Below are 13,874 nucleotides of genomic sequence, written 5' to 3' on the forward strand. Positions count from 1 at the left end.
CCCATCTTGACAAACTATACTTAACTTGTACTTTAGTGAAAGACCTAAATACATGTCACCAATGCCAAATATAGATAAATACAGAAACAGATATAAGCTTTGGTGTTGCATCCCTATGTTTGGCGTAACGGTGGACATCACAGACAAGAAACCTGATATACAGTTACTTACACTGGTTGTGTGTGTGAGCCCTCTCTGGTGATAACGCCCTCCTTGTCCATCAGCATCTGTCTGAACGTGCTCACTTTCTGCCGGATCTCTTCTTCTGTGTACCTGGGGACGGAGGTAAAGACACAGCAGTTAGTGGAGGCACACATACCGATTCATCACGCAGTTTTGACTCCTGAAAGTGAACGATGAACAGACTGTACGTTGAAGAAGCAGCTTTTAATAAGAGCATTGACACTGGCTGAGCTATTGCACGTGTAGAAGCCATTTCATACCAGTTACCACACAGAGTACAACACATAGCAAAGACCTCTCTTGTCTTCTTTCCCAATACAACTCAAAAGGACACTCCCAAGTATATTAGATATATTGTATATATATTCTGATGACTCACTGTCACCCTCTCTTGACCCCGGCGGGTTTCAAGTTCATGCACAGGCTGCATGTCATGTTTATTCTGTAAGCAAAGCGCTGAGTTGAGAGTAACCGTGGGGCATCGTGAGGAGCTTTCAGCTAGCTGACAGACAGAATACTGGGGACCACTGCAGGGGGACACGAAAGCAATTACTGTCTGTGCTACAATGTGGATGTATTCATATTCTCCGATTGAGAATATCTGGCTTTTTATTTCAGATATATTGTGGCTGTCAGTTGTTGCAACTGACAAGCATCAAAAGTAGTGTTATACTTTCATTTCATTGTGATATTATTTGGCGCTGTAGATAAATGAATAAAACTTTCACAGTAATAATTCATCCAGCCTGTCTGAACAAGTGCGACAGCGACAATGAAGTAGCTGCTGTCTCGTGCCATTCTTCAGACAGGGGGATACATATATGTGAACTTGACAGCACATGGCCTCTTTAATACAGTCTACATTTCCTGGTGTACTCATACCATCTCCACACTCTGCTCTGGCTGTGGTAATGGCATGTAATGAGCTCTAGAGACAGAGGAACATGAAGGTGGAAAGGAGGACTGAGGAAGGGAGGGGGAAAGAGAAAGGATTCATAAAGCTGAGTGAAAGTGTTGCCGGGAGACAGACATCGCAGAGTAAGACTGACTGGAAGACTCCGACATGACAAAAAAAAGGGTCGTTTTTTTGTATCAAGTACAACAAGGAGTGACTGGGTTATGGCAGTATGTTCAGATTGAGATTCACTAATTTGCCACAATAAAGAAGAAATTATTGTGAGAGCGATCCAACTCGTACAGGAAATTGAGGTGCTTTAGGTTTTAATTAACAATTCAGTTTCTTCAGGACTAGAGTAATTCAGTTTCTGTTGTGTGCACATTCATACGAGGCAAACATGAAGTGCTAACTTGGTATGCATTTAATCGTGCGAATAAGCAAACTGTAAATAAACATTGTATAAAACATGAAATAACATGGTTGAATGGCAAAATTATTCTTCCTGTAAAAATCAAGCCTCCCAACGTCAATAATTATATAGATGCAAGCAGGGAAAACAGCCTGTTGTAGAGCCAGAACATACGCACACACACCCACATCACAAAACTATGTCGGAAATTGCCAGTTGTTGGGCTGGAGGTGGCCAGTTGGAGGATTTGAACATAGTGCACAACCCCTACCCCTGGGTAGCATTTATCCCTATTTGTGAATAGGGATCTATTTTAGCAAGAACCTTAAGTGCCTGACCCACGCTATGAAAAACAGCTCCAGAACTAAAGTGAACAAAAGTAGGTTGCGACACGTGCCTTTGTCCATGTAGTTCATGTTCCTGTTTACTGACATGTGCGCTGCACTTGCATTAAGTGCTGATGCAGAGGAGCTGTCAATCACTCAACACTGGTTCAGAGACTCACACGTTGCAGCAGATTCCTTTCCCCACTCATAGCAGGATACATTCTATAAATCGGATTGCAAATGAACCTGGGGCTCATTTCAGTGTGGAAATGGCATTAGTTTGAGGAGTGTTTTCTATTCCCAGATAACATTTAGCAGCCCATACCATGTTTTCTGAGTTTGGTGCTATCAGCGCAATGGTGGTGCGGAGAATGAGATTAGCAGAAGTGCGATGGAGAGCTGAAATAGCTGGAAGATGGCCCAATAGACAAGAAGGAGCCGGCACCATCAGGTCCTGCTGTACGGCAATCTCTCTGCCCAGCAGCTGTCAACTCAGCACAATGGACTCCACAAACACACACTTTATATTCATGGCTTTTCATGCACATCGCAGGAGCCATCGATGTACGTTAGCTGACTCTCAGCTGTCTGTTGTGCGTCAAGGAAGGGTGGACAATATGTTAAAATCATGAAAAAGGTTCCTGAATGAACAAACAGACGCCACAGCTGTAGGACTTTCTTCTTCTCTTTGTGTTGATGCAATGAGAATGTCGGCACCCGCAGCTAACGCTGTTAACGTTAAATGAGGAAAAGAAGGGTTGCACCTTGAAAGGAAGGAGACACGACCTGTTGTATCCCCTTCTTTCCCTGCCTTCCATTGAATTGCTCGAAACTGAAGTTCTGCACAGCTTCTCAGCATGAATCTCGGCAGTGGTTTTTTTGGTCGGTCTAGCTCACCGTCCACAGTGTGAAAGTGAATGCCCAGTAGCGAGGCTGCATCGATAAAGAGTCTGTTCAGAGTCAAGGAGAATTCTCCACAGAGCAGCTGAATGTCTGCAGGGAGGAACCGGGTGAATTGTGAGTCATCTACAAAGACAGAATCTTTAGACAAAACAAGTCAGAGGAAAAACATCGCCAAACTTTTGAGTTGCATTCAAGGGAAGTTTGGCAAATATCCATAAAGAGCTCTGAATCAATATGCTTAGTTGGCCACATATGGATGTTTGTCAGTGTCTATTAGGATGAGCACAGTGAAACAACTCTTCTCTCCTCTGCACGTTTAATTAGCACTTCTTGCAGCCGTAAAGGTAGCTGCTTTCTGTCCAACACCATCTGTTCTGCCCACACACTGCAGAGGAGGCGCTGATTGGAGCGGTCACTCTCAGCCAGGCTTGATAACAATTCATTCAAATGACAAATAATGTTAAAGGGACGGTTCCGCTTTAAATATAATAACATATTTTATCCTCTGAGCTGTAGTGCCATTTATCAATCTAGATTATTTTGTTGCGAGTTGTCATGTGTTGGAGAGTTTATTTGAAGAGATGTCTGCTTTCTCTCTAATATAATGGAACTCGATGGCGCTTTTGGTTTGTAGGACCTAAATTACCCAAGTTCATTTGAAAAAAAGCGATGTCTCTTTTCAAGATAATAATTAGACATTTTTGGAAGTATATTCATGTAGGTATTATTATTTTAGGCGCAGAAGAATGCTTACACATTCTAAATGCTGCATAGCACCACACTAGTTCACTTTACATCTCAGCTGATTACTGCAAAAGTATTATTTTACCACAAGCCTTTAACCATGACTTCATGCATTTTTCTTAGGTAGGTGTAGAAAAAAAAAATCTGACTATGATTTCTAGAATTTTAAATGTATTGTTTTTCAAGCAGAGTGCCATTAAACTCCATTACACTGGAGGAAAGGCAGACATCCCTTTGGCCCTTTTCTTCAACAATTGGCAACTCATACACTATAGATGAATAAATAGCACTACAGGTAAGAAGAAAAATATTCCCTCGTGTGTGTGTGTGTGTGTGTGTGTGTGTGTGTGTGTGTGTGTGTGTGTGTGTGTGTGCGCGTGTGTGTGTGTGTGTGTATTTGTGTGTGAGGTGGGACTATTCAGAGGTCGGAGTAAGCCAAGTGGAATCCAATGAAAACCATTTAGCCCAGACCCTCAGCCTACAGCGTGAAGAGTCCCAGTGATTTGGGCAGAGAGAGACAGGGTACATCGATCAGAGGGAGGGGGGGGCCACCCTATCCATGAAAAATCACCACGATTAAAGAAGTTGATTGGACTAATTAAAAAGCTTTGAGCACCCCACTGATTCCCCCCATTAACTCACGATCCTGCAAAATGAATAGTTGTGGCCCAGAGACCCTCCTTACGCTGATAGTCATTGATTTGAAGAGGAGGTGTGTGTTTGTGTGTTTGTGTGTTCTCCCTCTGGCTACCAGAGATGTTTCTGCGCTTCATGTCTGAAGAGCCTTATTTTCACAAGTCGTCCCCAGGCGCTGCCGTACACCTATGAAACTCTGCAGCCATCAATCCTGCTGCAAAGAGTGAAGAGGAAAAGTGATGCCAATGTAGTTAGCAAGATTGAATGGCGCTGGGGAACGTGGGGACCCGAACACCTCCACATTTCTATTTCAGGGGCAGAATTTAGAATGACCCGCCGATTTAGAGCGAAATAGCTTAACTCTCAAGTGGAGTGGCTTTTTTAATTGATGCTCTCTACAGCCATAGATTGTGTGGTTAGATAACAGGTACTACAAAGACCAGGCAGAAAGAGAGCGAGGAAAGAGTATACCTTTCTCTCACTATATAAAGCTGCCCTTTACACCTCGCCCACAATAAGCAGATCAATGGTAGGAGCAGCACAAGCCGCCATTGACCCTCTTTCTGATTGCTCATCTTCTCTAAGAACTCCTGTAACAACAGCAATTGATGCTCTTTTGTCCAGCGTGGACCAACTATATTGGCTTTAGTCCCCCCCGGTGACAATATATGAAATGGGTCGTTCTACCCTCCAATTTCCAGTCTAATAGGACACAGGCTTATCATCTTATGACACAGGCTTTGGCTTGCAGGAAAACCTCCATCAGAGCAGAGATAGTTATTTGCTCTGGCCTTTGAGGCTTTGAGAGCAGCTCTCTTAATAAGATCCCAGCTACCCACGTCTCTTGCAATTCAAAAAGTTGACTGCAGATGTTATTAAGGCAAAACCACAGCAGTAGCATCCAAAGTGGAGCAATTTAACTTCTGAGTACTACAATCAAATCAAATCAAATCAGGTTTTATTTATAAAGCACATTTAAAAGCGATTTTTGGTCGAGCCAAAGTGCTGTACATGTAATAAAAACACATTACTACAAAACACAATAAACGACAATAAATTACAACAGATATAACTTAAAAAACAAAATAAGAATAAAACACACGGAATAGTCAGGAGTCGTGCTCCGCTCTAACTAGAAAGCCAGAGAGAAGAAGTGTGTTTTTAGTTTTGATTTAAAAACCCCTAGGGTCTAGGCCGACCTCACATGGAGGGGCAGAGTGTTCCAGAGCCTAAGGCCATTTGCTGCGAAGGCTCGGTGCCCTCGGGTTTTGAGCCTGGTCTTGGGCACTACCAGCAGCAGCTGGTCAGCAGACCTTAAAGCTCTGGCTGGGGTGTAGCGATGGAGGAGTTCAGTTATATAGGCCGGAGCCAGCCCATTTAGGGCTTTGAAAACAAATAAAAGGATTTTAAAATCAATTCTGAACCGAACTGGAAGCCAGTGTAGTGAGGCCAGAATAGGGGTGATGTGGTCGCGCTTTTTGTGACCAGTCAGCAAACGTGCAGCAGCGTTTTGGACTAGCTGTAAGCGTTTGATTGAGGCCTGGTCCATACCCACATACAGAGCGTTACAATAGTCCAGTCTCGAGGTTACAAAGGCGTTAATAACCCTTTCTAAGTCTTTAAAAGATAAATACGACTTGGTTTTGGCCAATAGTCTTATTTAAAAAAAGCAGGATTTTACTACGGTGCTGACCTGCTTGTCAAATTTAAAAGTGCTGGTGAATGTCACTCCAAGGTTCATGACCGAGGGGAGGATGTTTTTTTTTATAGAGCCCAGAATATCAACCGGAGAGGCTGGAGGTTGCGGTCCAAAAAAGATGACCTCGGTCTTGCTCTCGTTGAGGTTGAGGAAGTTTTTGCTCAGCCAGGATTTTATCTCTGCTAAGCAGTCCATCAGCTGCTGTAGTGAGTGTGTGACATTTGCTTTGAGAGGCAGATAGATCTGTACATCGTCGGCGTAGCAGTGGAAGGGAATGTTATGTTTTGTGAGTATTGAACCTAGGGGCAGTATGTACAGTAGAAAAAGGATGGGGCCCAGAATCGAGCCTTGGGGAACCCCACAGGTAAGAGGGGCTTTGGCAGAGGAGAAGGCACCTAGCTGTACCGAGAAGCTACGGTCTGTCAATCAATAGACCTCAGTATGTTCTGTCTTGGAATGAATTGCTTGTATGCCCTTTTATACCTGTACAAACTAAAATACATTGTGCTTTGTGTTTGTGTGAGCCTCACTACTAAGCTTTAAAACTACAGATAGTCATTTTCTTATACACATACATTTTTCTGCTTTGTGAAGCAGGAAAGGCAACGTCCTCTCCCATGTAGTTAAAAAGCCCCTACTGTTGGCAGAACACATTGTGTCACGCATGCAAAACAGAAAGGCCAGGCACACACTTTCCTCTAGCTAGCGTGTGTGTGCGTGTGCAGGCATTAGGCAGATGCATGTATGGGGTTCATGTGTATGAAGACAGCCCCACGTAGCCTGCAGGTCTGAGTGAGTGGCCCTGTGAAGCGAGCTCATTAGAGAAGCTGGAAAAAGCCTCAGACACCACAGGAGTTTAAATCATGTGCAATCCTTATGCTTCAATTAGTTTGGAGAAAAACAGCCCTGAAATAGAATCTGGACCTTTGTATGCAGAGCAGATTTTGACCTTGAAATCTGTCAGGGAACTGTTTTATCATATCACTTTCTTGATAAAAGACACTACCCACCTTTAGTATTATTGCCGTGAAAGAAACACTTTGTTGTTGACGGAGCTTCAGAAATGTACTGTGCCATCTCCTCAAAGTAGTAGTAAGAACGGCTTGTCACCCATTGATTCACAAGATACCATTTTAATGCCTCAAGAATCACATCTTGGTTTTTTGCCATCACCATATTGTTTTTTTCAACAAAAAGAGACTCAAGAGGGTTGATCTCAGTACAACCGAACATTAAACGAAAGACATTTTCACATCAACTCTTATAGTTGGAAAACAATCTTTTAAAAGTTGACAGTTCTAAGACAAAAGCACCCAGGCCGGTTAATGCTGTTTAGAGATCTGTCAACCACAAGTTAGCATAGCCCTAAATCATACGATACCATCTCGTCTATTGAGCTCTAAAAGGGACCCTCATTTACAAAATGTACATCACGCTCAATTGCAGAAGACTTGAATCTAGGGATTGAGACAATACATTATTTTGGGAAAGTAGTCAATATTCTCATTGACTTTTTTACAACCAGACTTCGTTGAGTCACCTCCTGCTGGCCATTAGAAATAATGCAACTATAACTAACTTAATTTGCTTCACTTTTCAGGCCGGGAGGACGCTGCTTGAGAGCTCCTATAATGTATGTAACCTGCAGCACATCTAATATACATAAAAGAGCAATGTTCCCAGTGGCAGCAGAGCACTGAGTGCACCCTGACTGGGAGATGCTGCCGGGCCTCGGGTAGCTAAATGAACAGACTGCTTTAATTGCTGAGACCGTCTAATTGGCTCCAACGGTGAGGCCATCTCTCATGACAGACTATTTATCCTGGTCTTATCTCGGGAGAAGGGCATGGTTGGGTTGGTGGGGTGATGGTAAAGGGAGGAGGGAAGAGTCTGCCATGCTGGCAGGGTTAGAGGAGGAGGCAGGGATCCAACCTGCCCCCCAGCCTAATCCTTCACTCAATCAGGATGGGGGGATCAGAGGTGACGTATAGTCTGAGCCTAGTGGCTTATATCCATAAATAATGAAAACCGACCCCCAGCCACCATTTTAATTGTGTCTAATGCTTGGCATGGCTCTCCGTCTCCATCCCTGTGTTTCATCCCCCTGCTCTATCCCTTAATCCTGCACACATGCACTCACACTCATTTAAAGCGGAACATTAGAAATTGGAGAGGCAACTGTAGCTGTGCTGAGCCAAGCTGGCAAATGAGATTTCCCTTTTATTATAGCTTAACGAGATGACTTGAGTGTGAGCAGGGCTTCAGCGCTCAGCTGAGTGGCCGGCGCCCTTGAAATGCGACTGACTGCCAGCGAGCTCGTGCGCTCTGTCTGATGGCTGAGTAGAGCTGGTCTGCTCTCCCTGTGTTCGGCCATCATTAGCCAAGCTGCTGCCTGCCTCTACACGGCTCCATTCCACGTCCTGACTCCGTTACATCGTCTCAAACCATGAGAAACCACTCAAAGCCAGGAGATGAGTGGACCCTGACAGATGGCCGAAGCACACCCCCTCCTTTTTTTTGTGTCCAGCAATTCCCTTTCAGTCAGATCAATCTGTAGCTCCACCCTGCAGTTTTAACACGCCTCACTGCCTGACAAGCATCACGCTTAATGTAGGAGGGATGGGTAGCAAAATTAGAGGAAGAATAGGGAAGGATAATCCATCTCTACCTTCTGCAAACCCCCCACATGAGCATTGATTTAATGCATGTACATACTCTAAAACAATTAATCAGCTGCGGAAAAGAGAGGAGGAAAAATGGAGGCCTTTCTTATAGATAAAATACAGATTGATTGGAAATGGGGAGAAAGAGGGAATGACAGCAAAGTTCCACAGGTCGGAGTTAAACTCATTTACTCATCAACTTCTATACAATCTGACTTTTTGCAATCTGTTTTTGAGTGATGTTAATAAACTGTGACGAGGCATCAGTGTGAAAATGAATATTCTCTGTGCTGACAGAGAATCGCAGTTTGTCATTAGTTACAGTCTGAGTTGCCTGCAGTCTGCCTGCGAGCTGTGGTTGTTCCGGCAGGAGTTTGTTGGAGGTTGTGCATTATTCACCACAAACACACCAATCTCTTCCTAACTTTGTACTGGAGGACAGACATCATGCTAATGAAGCAGACTAAGCTGGGTTGGTCTGTGTTCTCCCCTATCTGTCTCTATGGCAACCTCGATAAGAACCATTACTTGAGGAGGAGGACATTAATATAGAGTAATGTGCCTCAGAGACATAAACCATCTTGTTTATGTTGCTTGCTGATGTATAAATCTCCATGTATCACCATCTTTTAACCCTTGAATTATATGTGTGTGTGTGTGTGTGTGTGTGTGTGTGTGTGTGTGTGTGTGTGTGTGTGTGTGGTGTGTGTGTGTGTGTGTGTGTGTGTGTGTGTGTGTGTGTGTGTGTGTGTGTGTGTGTGTGTGTGTGTGTGTGTGTGTGTGTGTGTGTGTACTGTGTGTGTGTGTGTACTGTGTGTGTGTGTGTGTGTACTGTAGTCTACACAGTCTAGTGACATCTGTTGTTGATAGTTTATCATATTTAGTTATACCTTATACTGTTTTAGTAGACTTCATGTCCGCACATTTTAGCTTAACTTAATCAGGGGTGTTTATAAAATAATATATATAAATATATGAAAGTAAAACGGTTGACATTTAAGAGTTTTTAGTCATAAATTATTTTGAACATTAAAATCCCCCAAGCTTTGTTGTTGTCAATGTAACACATTAACTTCAGTAAATGTGTTACATCAGTTCCTCCTGACTGTTCAGTGTAGTCCAGATAGGGGGCCCAGCATAGGAAACTGTCCCTTCTATTTTGTCGAAAAAAAAGGTCTTGTTAAGTAATTGAGTTATTCTTTTTTTAAGCAGTGTCTTGAACATGTTGCCTTCAGTGACTGTTGTCGTGAGGTAAGTGTAAAATCCTAACACACCATTTCTTCTTTTTTAGGCTCATCAGCACCTGCCTGCTCCTCCACAGGTGCCCAACCAGTAAGGAGGAGCCGCGAGAACAGTGACAAGAACTCGCTCCTTCAGCGGCTTGCTGATTGTGAACATTGCCAATTATGCTGAATGGGGCAGCTGGCCAAGCAGGAAGCACCCCGGTCTCTGCCAAAAAGATCCCTGTAGAGTCCTTCAGATAATATGGGACTGCTTCTTATTCTAGGACAGTTACATCCAGGATCACAGCTTCCCTGCACATTAGTTTTATTTGTGGCATTTCATGTTATTCTTCCCAACACAACATTAACATCATACAAGCATTATACAGGGAGGATTTCAAAGGGAATCAAAAGTGACATTATAGTTTATACTGTATGCCAGCTATCACAACTACTCAAAATGCATTCATCCTGATCCCTTCCTATTTAAATATCATGCTGCTAAAAATGGTAAATCAAAGATACCCAGCTGCTGCGCACCCGTTCCTAACAAAAGCGCAGCCCCTTGTGTTTACCACATTTCTCTGCAGGGGTTTGTTGTTGTTTTTTTCTTCTCAGTTAAAATGACTTTGGCAGCTAACAGATTTTGAATGTAATGTTTATGTGCAGCTTGTGAACTCAGCACCCAGCAGGTATATATACCTGTCAATGTCAAGAGCTCTACTGCAAGGGGAAAGCTTTCATTGCTCACACCAGCTCCTCAATAACCCAATTGTAAGAAAAAGATAAACAACTGCTGTTTCACTTCAAACAGTAATGTCACTTGGCATATTATACTCAGTGCAACTGGAGTGCTTACTCAACCGCTTTTTGTGCTCAACACGAATTGTGCTTATCTCATGAATATTTCATATTCTTATCCTACAATACATATACATTTTTTCTTTGAGTCTGGATTCATTAAAATCTCTGAACCACAAAAACTTGTTTCATCTTAATGAATGCCAACTGTCCATGAGCAGCTGAACATTCATGAGATTAGCATAATCAATGGCCCTAAGTAGCTGTATAAGACTACCTGTTCTGCTCCATTTGTGGGCTATAATCATTCACTAAAATGTCACTACATTTACATGAAGTCTTTCAAGTCACTCCATGAAATTGTAACAGACATATCAGTGTCAGTAATTCTATTAGAGGACTTTAAACAATTAGAACAATAATACAGCTGCCAACACAGTGTCATCAGTGGCGTACTGTGACAGAAGTAATGAAGACATTATTTGACTTGAGGTTTGAGAGTAAAAAAAAGAAGCAAAGTCTGTCCAGGGGACAGGAGTGTTGGGGATAGATGAGAGAAGATTATACAGATGGTAATGTGAAAGGGTTATCCCCTGGACACTGACCTGCGTAAAGACCCTGCTGTCAGAATAAGATTATATTCACTCAACTGAATGATTCATATGCCAACAAATTAAACAAAATGTTTTTATTTTCTTAATTTAAATCAATCTTTTGATCAAATGTACACTGATCAAGTTTAGAGGCATTATATTTCTCAAATCGCGCAAGTCTTTACTTCATTGTCATTTATTTAGAGTTGTGTCAATTTTCCCTCTGGTTTTGGTACCTACTCCTGAGGGAAAGATCTGTCTGTAGCTGCTATATGATCCACTATGTTCCCTGGATAGTTTCTACATGTGTCTTTCTGTTGTGAGGGGCTGAGCAGGTAGTGTACAGTGAATTGTTATAGTCTGAGAACAGCTGCCTGCCACAACTGAATACAACACCAGAGAGTTTCAAATGTACGCATCTTACAAAAACCTGCAGAGTTAGGTGATAATTCTCTCTAGGCTCTTTTCTTCCTATGAAATAAACAAAGAAGTTTAATCGAGGCGTTTCGGGGCAGAGTGTGTGGGAGAGGAACTCCCTCTGGAGGGAACTTTGGGATTTTAGCTTTTGCAGACCAGCACAACAAATGATATAAAACACACTACAGGAAAGGGAAAACCCCAAAAGCATAATAGGGCCCTTTTTAAAATGCTTTCTAATTGCATGAGGCCCAAATTATAATCGTCAATGGTTGTACATACCCCTGCTCCTCCATCATCTCCTGGAGCTCCATACATTTGAGCTCCACCCTCCTCTTCCTCTCATGGTCCAGAATCTCTCTGTGTGGCTTTTTCACTAGTACGGGCTCAGCTTTGGGCTCCTCCTCCTCCTCCTCCTCTTCCTCCTCTGTACCTGGCTGACCCTCCTCACTTTTAGCCTGTAGGGCTGCGGTGGGCGTCGGCCCTCCTGCTCCTGCTCCTGCAGCGGCTCCCGCTCCGGGCAGCACCGGCTGGGCCATCCCGTTTGCACCATCCTTAGGAGATGGCACCCTCGCCGCATCGTACATGATCGCTGAACTCTGTGGAGACAAATGATGGAGAGATCTGTCAGAAGAACGCTAGGTAGCTTTATGGATATTGGTAGTTTCATATTATGCTCATGATTTTACATCCATTCATACCAAGAACACTAATTTGGGAGGTTTTTTCCATTTATTACTGAATTCTGTTCCCTGTTAATTGTGGTTTCGTGTGAGTCATTCTTATTCACAAGGCATACATTTAGCAATACAAAATGAAAATATTATTCTGCAGGGTGGAAGACTGTGTTGGGCCCCGTTATGGCCCCTGAACCCTGGTTTGTCAACCACAAAGCTGCCATCTGATGTTGTCCAACACATGCTGACCCAAAACAGCATATTTGAATGAACAGTAAGCCACACACACTGAAAGATGAGCGGAGATGTTAATATGTCTGGACAGGCTGCAGAGTTTCTGGCTGAATTGAGCAGTGGTACCCTTTGCAAACACTCACACACGTCAACATGGAGTACACAAATGCACACACACGTACATGTCATGATGCATTGTGGGAGACAGCGCTGGCAGTAACTTCTGCTGCATGAGTCAACAGCAGAGAAGTGCCTGGAGGCAGGTTAGGGGAGAGAGTGAGAGTTACATTCCTCTTTTAAAACTCCTGTCTCCTGGACCAAATTGAAGCTGTAAACCAAGGTCATGTACCAAACATGCATCACGAGAGCCAAGGGAGAATAAGAGTGGAACAAATTAAACGGCTTAAGGACACACACACACTTTAAGCAACACAACTGGTGAGAGAAGCATGTGGAGAGTATTGATTTTAGTCTTTAAGGGGACACTCTACAGAAAACACAGTTATGTTCATGCACTGGTCAATGTTAGGAGTTTGGGCTACAGTATGTACAGAACATGTTTTCCTTCAGGCTAGTGAAAAGAAAACTATTTTTTTACATATTTAGTTAACTGCTAACTTTGTCCATTTGCCACATTAGATTTCTCCTACATTTTATTTACATATTTGAACAATGCATTTAATTTATTGTAACATAAAACAATGTTCCTAGTGTGAGTTATCAACTGGAGACCCTATTCACCTTCTGTGTCTTGCAAATATCTTTGAAGGTCTTTTCTTCAAAATATATTTTTTCTTACACTCCAGAAATCTCAACTTCAGTAGAACTTATTCACCGGCAAACTTTCCTATCTATACTGTATTCTGAATGTTTTAAAGTGGTTTTCATTCATCATTCATTGCCTTATTTAAAGAGCATTTCATTCATAAAAACATAGAACAAATCAAATGTTCACAGTATTTTCTGAGTTATTTCAAATTCAAACACAAACACTAACCAATGGAGAACCCTTTCATAGTGATAACTATTAATGAACATGTTCACACTACTCTCTTCCCCATGGCTTTTCGTAGAAACACTAAATGCAGTCTTAGTTTTTGACTTGCACATCCTTTCTGTTTCTGGCTGGTTTACTGATTGAAAGGATGAGGTTGTTATTTAAGAGAATAAAAAAAGAGTTGTCTGGTACGAGTGCAGCATAGACTGTACTCTGATTAAGATGGATGGTACTGTTAAGGCCGATAGAACACGCAGGAAGAGAGGAGGGCCTTTATGTGCCCAAGAGCCTCGGCTTCCCACAACCGGCACCCTCCCTCTGCAGCTAATGGCTTCATTTTTCACTGAGGAGCCAAAAAAGCTCTACCGAGGCACTTCATCACCGTCACACAAGCAGGGGAGGAAACAGGAAGACAGTGAGACGGGATGGACATACCTCCAGAACCACCGTCCTATCTTATCCAAGTTGATC

At 42.8% G+C, this 13,874-nt stretch overlaps 1 protein-coding gene across 1 annotated transcript in view; it reads right to left on the reverse strand.

The window, feature by feature from the left end:
* The window catches only part of srrm3 (serine/arginine repetitive matrix 3), a 79,912-nt gene that overhangs the window by 27,656 nt on the left and 38,382 nt on the right, over positions 1 to 13,874 (reverse strand). The window contains exons 2-3 of the mRNA XM_034152571.1: positions 11,778 to 12,094; positions 172 to 273 (exon numbers count right to left, since the gene is read on the reverse strand). Of these exons, the coding sequence (XP_034008462.1) occupies positions 172 to 273; positions 11,778 to 12,082 (407 nt within the window). The 5' untranslated portion in view covers positions 12,083 to 12,094. The remainder of the gene's footprint in view (positions 1 to 171; positions 274 to 11,777; positions 12,095 to 13,874) is intronic.

The sequence above is a fragment of the Trematomus bernacchii genome, unplaced genomic scaffold (assembly GCF_902827165.1).
Source record: "Trematomus bernacchii unplaced genomic scaffold, fTreBer1.1, whole genome shotgun sequence".
In the NCBI taxonomy this organism is placed as follows: Eukaryota; Metazoa; Chordata; class Actinopteri; order Perciformes; family Nototheniidae; genus Trematomus; species Trematomus bernacchii.